The 9,427-nt window shown below is 37.1% G+C and overlaps 1 protein-coding gene across 2 annotated transcripts; it reads right to left on the bottom strand.

Annotated features, from left to right (window-relative positions):
• RAD51AP1 (RAD51 associated protein 1) lies at positions 1-9,389 on the bottom strand. Of its 2 annotated transcripts, none has more exons than XM_015871268.3 (8): positions 9,317-9,389; positions 7,435-7,484; positions 5,906-6,044; positions 5,244-5,359; positions 4,079-4,228; positions 2,576-2,725; positions 1,428-1,538; positions 1-700 (listed from the first exon to the last, which is right to left on the bottom strand). In XM_015871268.3, exons 1-8 carry the CDS (start codon positions 9,334-9,336, stop codon positions 573-575), a joined length of 864 nt encoding a protein of 287 aa, XP_015726754.2. In that variant the 5' UTR covers positions 9,337-9,389; the 3' UTR covers positions 1-572. The 2 variants fall into 2 exon arrangements, with proteins under 2 accessions (XP_015726754.2, XP_015726765.2); XM_015871279.3 differs by having other exon boundaries at positions 5,250-5,359.
• Positions 9,390-9,427: the final 38 nt, after the last annotated feature.

Here is a 9,427-nt window from a genome sequence, read left to right as displayed (position 1 = left end):
TCATTAGACTACATATTTTATTCTCCTTTTTTTTTTTCCAAAATACATTTTAAATACAATTTCTATCTAAAATACATTAAAAAAAACAATTAAAAACACATTTAATATATGCAAACCTTAAATTCTGAAAGTGAAGAAGAGGGGATAAGAGTGATGACTTAAGTCTTTCAAGAAATATTTTTAAATATCACTTTCACTTGTATTAAAGAATCTACTTGAGATAGTGAATTCCATAATTGACATAGTGCTGATTAGAACATTTTAATGCTGAGTTCACATAGCAGAGAATTAGATTATAAACAGGTATTTTTGAGTATAACTCATAATGAGTTGATGACCCAGATGATACCTTGATTAAATAGTATTATGCAGTAGCACTTAAGGACGTCTAGAATTTTACAAAATAAAACTCTGTAATATCAGAAATGTACCTAAACAACTATCCTAGAAAACCAACGATGTCATGAAGCTTTTGTTGCCCAGTGGTTTTCCACACTCTGTTTATACAGAAAATGTGTTCCCAAGTCTTTTCCAAACACAGTCCTTCAACATGGCAACTTGTCACTGACCACTTATCTGCTGGTGGGATTGGGATGCAGTGGTTTGACTCTTGCTAGTCTGGAGAGGCCAAGCCTAAGACACTGAGTAGGTGATTTAACTGAAGCGTATTTCACAGAGTTGTTACTTGTTCCTGTTGCAGCTGAAAATAATTTTAAAACAAAAAGTTTTAAGAACATGAAGGAAAAAAAAAATCATATAAATCTAATCTTTTCATTGCTTTCAAAGCAAAAAAGGGTATTCTAAAGGCACAGCAAAAAGAACTGAAGGATATACCATGAAAGTACAAGAAAATTAGCATGTTCACGAGGAATCAATCGATTCTGTAGCCAAAGTAGCAGGCAGAGCTCACATTTTTAAAACACCAGCAAGGCAGCAGAGAAATAACACCACATGGCATTGGAGAGGCACAGAAAACCTGCACATAGTCTACTGGGCATTTTCAGGTCTTCCACAGACAATCACACAATGTCAAGGGAGAAATGAAAGTTTTAGAGAAAGGAGTCAAAGAGGAAAGAAATGCATGCAGAAAAGGAATATGAAGGGAAACCGAAGTAAGAATAAGGAGTCAGAAGCAGTATGTGTAAACATCCTAAACTGTTAAAACTTCCAAATATTAATTTTACTGAAGCAGTTAAAACACTTCAACACATTTCTAATGTTATTTTAGAATGCAAAATGACACAGCACATACCAGAGCTAAAGAAAACTCTAATAAGAGAGAAGGGGACACAATACAAGCTTTTGCTTACAATCTGATCTATGCTCTGGAGGGCAGTAGTTGCTCTGAAATACAGTTTATTTGTTTGCGTGCTTTTAAGAGGCATTTCTAAAAACAACAAATCTATCTGTTACAAACTTTAACGTACCTGGTGGTGTCCATTTGGGCTTCTTGTTTGTTACAGGACTTGACGTACATAAAGGCCTTCCAACTGGTTCTGAAGATGTGGACATCTTTTGTGCTTGCTTACATTTCAGTTCTATTACATTTGAAGGAGTAAATACAGATAAAAATGAAAGCTTGGAAAAGACACTTTTACTGAGAAATCATGATGCTACATAAGATGACAGATCTCTTTAATGCAAGACGTCTTTGAACTGACTGAAATGAACGTATATGTTAATAGACGATCATGTCTTCCAACCAACAATACATATTCAAACAGTTACACTTTGGTTTGTTAAAAAGCACTGCAGCTATTCCTTGTTAAAGATATTCCAGATACTGAATTGATAAGAGGGAAGGTTCTTCTGCCAGCTACATAAAACAAACCATTCCTTGTCACAATTAAAACCAAATGTAAACTAATTTACTAATGTAAACTCATGCCTGAAATTGAAACACATTATCAAGTCAGACAAGATTAACATGACAGAAAGAATTTTCTTAAGCTGTTTAGGCAAAACTAAATTGTGTTAGCAATACAGAGAAAAATTTAAGTCTGAAGGACATGAATATTTAAAACTTTCTCCAGTTTTTAGCAATAGCATTGTTTGGCTGTCCTTGGATGAGACTTACATGTGCAATAACAAACAACAACTGCAAGAACAGGCTCTGAAATTGCATATATATGTATATATATGTGTGTGTGCATGTGTGTGTATATGTATGTATATGTATGTATGCTCTCATATCACCCAGTACTATTTAGACATTTCTTAAATGTTGTTTGGTGTTTCTTTTTTTTTTTTTTTTTTTTTTTTTGAAGAAATGAACTCTGTCTATTCAGTTTTGTCTGTTTTTACTGTAAGCAGTGTTTATTTATCTTAAAGATTTTTTTCATTCAGATTTTTTGTCATCTTCCCTTAACTCTATAGAGTCAGTTTGTCAGCCTAATTTATCTGCCACTGCAGGTCTCTTTCAAGGTACTTTGTTTTTAAATAAGAAAAGTTATTATGAATATAAAAGCAAAAAAAAAAAAAAAAACATAAGATATTTATTGTGAAAGGTACAGATTAAAACAAAGGAACCTTTAAGCTAAAATAAGTGTATTTCAAATTCATAGTAGAAACTTACCAGTAGTAGTATTCTCAGATTTAGGAGTCTTATTTTCTTTTCCAGACTGCCTCTTTATTTCCTTTTTATTTCCTTTGATTTTCATATTTTCCATAGCACAGTCCTCATCATTACCTTCACTATAATCTGAATCTACTTCTGATTCCTCATCTACGGCAAAGAAAAAGGATCTCAACACTTCAGAGGAAATAGCAATTTCTAATATTCTAGATAGAGTCTTCTAATCTCATGCTGAATATGTGAAGAATTAGGGCTTAAGGTTGAATAATATGAGGATGGTAACAAAGATAATTCAAAAGGCTATTTGTAAAGCATAGTGATGCCGTGGCTGGAAAAGATGGAGCAATCTCCACTAGGAGCAATCTTTAAGAGATGCTGCCTCAGTGGGGGTCAGCCCTTAAAGGAGGTCTTAGAGGGGGTGGAGTCGAGCTCCACCCCTTCCAGGAGCACAGCTAGATTACTCTCACCTGTGCTCCCACAGCTGACCCAACACTTGCCTCAGCTGATTAATCAGAGGTTCAGGCTGTGATTACCAATTTCCCATACACAGGGTATATTAAGAATACAGTAAAATATATTTATATGTTCAAGTATGAAGGAAATATCTATCATAAAATATTCTGCAATTACGTATTTCTCTCCCTGTATTCCAATATTTCAACACTGGCATAAAATGCAATTAACGGTTATCAGTTAAAAAAAATCTGCATGTACTAGATGAAAAAGTTAACATCTGTCAGGGCATCCGATTTTCACATAATTTTGTTCACAAATATTTGAAGAGGGAAAATACGTCAAATTTCAGCTGCAGGAAAGATTTTACATATTTATTATTTAAATAAATTATAAAAAAATGCACTAGCAAATCTAAGGAATAAGACACAAGCAGGAATTTCTGGACTACGCTCCAAATATTTTAACTGATAATTTTGGAAATATTTTCCAGTAAGCCTTCTGTAATGGATAAAGACTGGATAGAGACATGTCAGCCACTGAGGAATAAGGGAGATAGAGAACTACAGACATTTAATAATTAGATCCTAGCGGAATCATACTGACCTACAACCAGATGCAGTAAGGTTTTCTGAGAGCTGAGAATAAAAAGAAGGTGGGCTACATTCTTCTTTAATAAGCTTAGATAAAAACTTCAGCCAAAACTGAAAGAACTAACATATGATACTTCTCTGGAATACAACTGCAAAAATGTTCAGAGGATCTTTCAAGAGACCATTTTTCCCCAGAGTGTGAGTAGAAAAATGATTTTCTGACATACTGCAGCATATATAAGTACAATGATTTCTGCTAGTTTAGGGAATGTGAATAAATAAGCCCCAGTGTCTAGATTTAGTGTCAAAGTGCACTTCAGATATCACAAGTATTAAAATGTTTCAGTAAAGAGGAAGATAAACAAAGACGAGTATGCGTTTCAGTGAACAAATAACCTAAGTTTAACTCATCATATTCAATACACATCTAAGCAAAGGGTCGATACTGACAACTTACCTGGTACACTCACTGGTTCAGAGTCAGTAACACGATCTCTGTTACAACTGTCAGTGGTCAGTAACTTCTGATGCGAGAAAGCTGTAACTGATGCTGTCATTTGCCTGCAGCCATTCCTAGGTAAGTCATCATCTAGGACCGGACTGAGACCTATAAAAAAGAAGGTTATCTAATTAATCCAAATTCATAGTAACTCTGCTCAAAGAGAAGCAGGTTTTTGAGTACTGAGGCTCTGAACTCATTTTTGTTTTTCTAAAGTACACATTAGAGAAGCATATTATCTGTACCTGTTTTTATGACGTTCTCACTTTACTTTTTTAACTGATCAAACTGTACTTTCTGGTAGTAAAAGGGATCAGTCTTTATCTGTAATCAAACTAACTAAATGACAGAAAGCAAAAATACAATCAGAAATATGCAGAAGTTTCCAGTGGCACAGCAAATGTTTTGGACACATCTGACACTTAGATATTCCAGACACATTAAGAAATTGAGAGTAAGCATTGCTTCTTGTAAAAGTAAATAAACTCGTCATCTAAAAACACTGTGTCTGTTGTTTCTTCCAGATAATATTTAGCAATCTGTAACTCTTTCCTTCAGAATAGTCTTTTTTTCCCAACATTAGGACTTCTAAATTTTTCAACATTAAGCAAATTTTAAAACATAGCCACTTTCTTTTTCCCTATGCAACTGAAAAACAGAAAACATGAGAAAGAAAAATGTATTTAAATGTGAACTTAAATACTATTTCTGACAGGACAGAGTATGAAAACAATTTATCTACAAGTTCACTGTCTACAATGCAGTTGGAAAAAAAGGTCTCCTATCTCCTGATTCAATAAACTTATTGTTTTAGGTATCCAGAAAATAAAATGTTAAGAATATAGAATAGTAGTATTTCAAAATGACATTATAAACAGACAAGTGATTAAGAAATGAAAATAAAATTTTTATCTCTCTCTAAACAACCTATTCAAAAGATCTTATAGAAGATTTAATTGTATCACATTAAAAAACATTAACATAAGAAGACAGGCACCACCTGGAAATTCACGTTTCCTTATCATGACATCTTGAAACAAAACATGACTTCCAATCTATTTTTTTATAAGACAAGTCATGTTGAGTTCACCACATATAAACAGAGCATTGCACTGAACCGCACAATAACCTTGTTCTTTTGAATTTTGCACTTCATGAATATTTGCCGATTTTTCCTTGATGGACAAGGCCACAGTAACATTCAAATCCCTTTCACAGAAACTGTCATCCAAGGATGTTCTGAAAAAACAAACATACAAAATAATAGTAAAATGAGACAAGAGTTACTAACCTATTTCTGACTTGCTAAGATTTAAATATCAATATTTCTACAGAAATTAATATTTCATTATGTACTTTATCAAATATCCTACCACGAACTAGATCCTGAAAAGACTTCAAGAAAGTATCAACTGATATTAAAAGCACAGAATATCTAAAAGTACGGTTACAAGAAAAAACAAGACCAACATCATCCATCTCTTGACTTCCACCTCTATAAAATAACAGACATAAAAATCATATATCACATCTGAGATATGCACAAAAGACTGTCCTTGAAAATATGCAGTACGTTTAATGAAGATAAAGGGTAAATAAAACAACACACTTCCCATAACACTTTCTCATTTATAGCAGTACTTTCTTAACATTCTAACTCTTAAAATAACATTTTGAGTCTTCGTTCTCAACTGCATAAAACTATAGGAAAAAAAGGAAAAATACTGTTTTTCAAGTCCCGATTTTTAGTATAAACATAGATAGCCACATTTCAATATTTCTTACCTTCCAACGGGTAACTGTTTTTGTGATGGAGTCAATTCTTTTTGTGTTTTTTGCTGCTTCTTTCTCTCCTTTTTTGGCTCCTTAGGCTGAGTTCTGGATTTTTTTGTCAAAGGTGCAGCTATGCAGGCAAAGTCTTCATCTATGTAGGAGACATTAACAAGCCTTAATTAATTTTCCTTCTGTGTATTCTTCTATGTGGTCATAAAGAAGTCACTCAACTGAACTCAATTTCATCATATACTGAAAACACAAAACACACAACCTTTCTGAAATTAATTCTGTTTAAAAAAGTGGCAAGTGCAAATCTATTGATCTTCAATGCATTTTAAATGAAAATTTAACAAGAGGTCTTATGCCACTGTGTTAAAGGCGATTTTTATTAATGATACATGACAAATGGTTCACAGTGTTGGTTTCTCAATAGCTGCAAGTTTCACCATTTGATATACATAATATCAAATACATATACAATATATGTAATCAATCATAATAGCAATCACTGTCATTCATTTGTTTTAGTATCTTGGTGTTTTGGAAATTAATTACATTAGTGCCTCCCATTCATAAGAAATATAGACTGCTTCCTGGTTTCGAGCCTTCTCATATTGTCTCTCACCAAATACAAAACACATTCTCTGGTTTTCAAAAGAATATTAGAAGGTATAAAAACTTTATTTCTTCTGACCAATTACAATGCAGTTCACAGTGCAAAATAAGGAAAAATACGATGTGTTTTCTAAATGCCATAGAACAGATACATGATACTTCTGAGATAAAAATCTAAGGGACAGAGGAAAACAAGCTTCCTTTTTTTTTGTAGTATGACAAGTGGTCACTTAAAAAAAAAAGTTATGAACTGTATTTAAACTTGTGAAACTCTGCATTAACTCACATGACTTATAAGGGATCTTTGATATCAATTTTTCCTTCCCCTTCCTATCACTTTAAACTGTTCAGTGGATACCAAAAACTGACAAGTAGCATAGGAAGATAGAAAAATAAAGTTAAACCAAATTCATGAAGGGAAATGATACAATACCCATTAGGGCTTAGAGGTAAAGGAGGATTGTCACGAAAACTAAGAGCCTACAATCTATTTTTCTTACCAATTCAACTCAAAATTTGATTGCTAAATTCTTATCCAAAATCCTTTAAGTTACAGAGCTGGATGAGAAATGTTAGACCTGTGCACAGCCAACTACATAACTCCCTTTATATTCTGATATGAAGTCTTGTGAAATGATCATCAGGAGGGCACAGAACAAGTAACTCTCTGAAAACTGATTTTCCTGCAATCAAAAGACAGAGTGCATTCAACAGATCCCTGGCAAACTGTCGTTATGCTTTGGCTTACAGAAATCATATTCTTGCTGAATTAGGATTTTCAACATGTCCAGTTTATATCCACTGAAAACAGTAATAGCCTTGTCACTTAACTAATGCATGAAAAAGAAGAACACTCTGCTGTTACTTTAGGTTGTAGCATTAGCGCTTGGCATTTCAGTTATGTACAAAAATACACCACTTACCACCATCTTCAAAGTCCCCAAATTCTGAATAATTAACAATTTTCCTGTTCCTGTGGCAAAAGAACACAGTATTAGGCCCTTCGTATTGAGAATCCCTACTAGCTAATTCTTGATTTGGTTTGTATCATGTATTTAAGGAGAAAAGCAGCGTATGTCCAAATACATGTGTAACTATTACTATTGCATACAATATGGTTACTAAGAACAGAATAGCTTGGTTAGGAAGGGACAGTTCCAACCCCCACTTCGGAGCATAGGGACACCTCCATCAGATCAGGCTACCCATTAGGCCTACTTTGGCTTCTCTGGGCAGCCTGTTTCAGTGCCTCACCACCCTCACAGTAAAGAATTTCTCCTTAATACTCAACTAAACCTACCCTCATGAAATTTGAAACAGTTTCCTCTTGTCTTCCTGAGAGTCCTATTCAGTTCTGTTGTAGGCTCTTGTATGGGAAATTGGTAATCACAGCCTGAACCTCTGATTAATCAGCTGAGGCAAGTGTTGGATCAGCTGTGGGAGCACAGGTGAGAGTAATTTAGCTGTGCTCCTGGAAGGGATGGAGCTCGACTCCACCTCCTCTAGACCTCATTTAAGGGCTGACCCCCACTGAGGCAGCATCTCTTGGAGATCGCTCCCTGGTGGAGATTGCCCCAGCTTTTTCCAGCTAAGGCATTGATATCAGTGTGTTTCCCTTTACCTTTTGAATATTTATTATCTTTCATATTATCCACCCTTACAGCTCTCTTTAGGTGCTAGAAGGCTACTATAGGGTCTTCCCAGAGTCTTCTTGTCCCCAGGCGGAACAAGCTAAACCCCCTGAAACTGCCTTAATCCCAAGTGCTCCAGCCCTGACATCTTCATGGCCCTCATCCACACCTGTTTCAACAGCTCTTCATCCTTCTCCTGTTGGGAGCCCCAAGCATCAACACAGTTTTTCAGATGGGCCCTTATGAATGCGGAGCTGAGGGCCCTGCCCTGCTGGCCATCCCTCTTTTAATGCAGCCCAGGGTACAGCTATCCCTCCTGGGCTGGAATTGCACGCTGTTGGCACATGTTGGGTTTTTCATGAACAAACAATCCCAATCCTCTGCAGCACTGCTCTCAATCCATTCATCTTCATTCCTGAATAGCTCTTAAGTAAGGGTTTTTGCACAGAATCACAGAATTGTAGGGGTTGGAAGGGACCTCTAGAGATCATCGAGTCCAACCCCCTGCCAAAGCAGGTTCTCTATACCATGTTGCACCGGTAGGTGTCCAGGTCTTGAATATCTCCAGAGAAGGAGACTCCACCACCTCCCTGGGCAGCCCGTTCCAGTGCTCCGTCACCCTCACTGTAAAGAAGTTCTTCTGCACATTCGTGCTGAACTTCCTATGCTGTAGTTTCATCCCATGTTGTTGTTTCCCTTATGGCAACACGGTGTTCTCCCTACACACACAACTCCCTGGAGATCGATTCCACGGTCACTTTCAGACTGAGGAGATCAGGCTGCACGTCACACAAGCGACGGGCAAATGCAGCGCGCGCGCGCCACAGGCTTTCGAAGAAAACCAGCTTGGCGCAGTTCGGCTCACATCCCAACCCGCCTGAAGGAGGCACGGCAGCCATCACAGTATATACACACAGTATCACAGTCTTGGGAAGGTTGGAAGGGACCTTAGAGATCATCGAGTCCAACCCCCCGGGATTCGAGCCTCTGTGTAGCAGAGCGGCACTTCGACCACTTGCGCCACAGAGGGGATTCGAACCCAGGCCTCCAGTGCTGCAAAGTGGCGTCCTTAACCACTGCGCCACCGGGGCACACACGGCCCGCACAACACGCGCTTGTGCCCCTTGTCCCTCCGCGCGGCCCGGCCAGACCCGACCCCAGACCCGTCACGCACCTCCTCGCCATCCCGGCCATCGCCGCGGCAGCCGGCGACAGCCACCCGCCGTTGACGCTGCTCGCAGAACGGCACATTCGCCGCAAAGAGGAGGAGCGAAGGCAGCCGGTT

Source organism: Coturnix japonica, chromosome 1, assembly GCF_054131305.1.
Source record: "Coturnix japonica strain WE chromosome 1, WE-NBRP24, whole genome shotgun sequence".
In the NCBI taxonomy this organism is placed as follows: Eukaryota; Metazoa; Chordata; class Aves; order Galliformes; family Phasianidae; genus Coturnix; species Coturnix japonica.
This window is presented reverse-complemented; position numbering and strand designations above follow the sequence as displayed.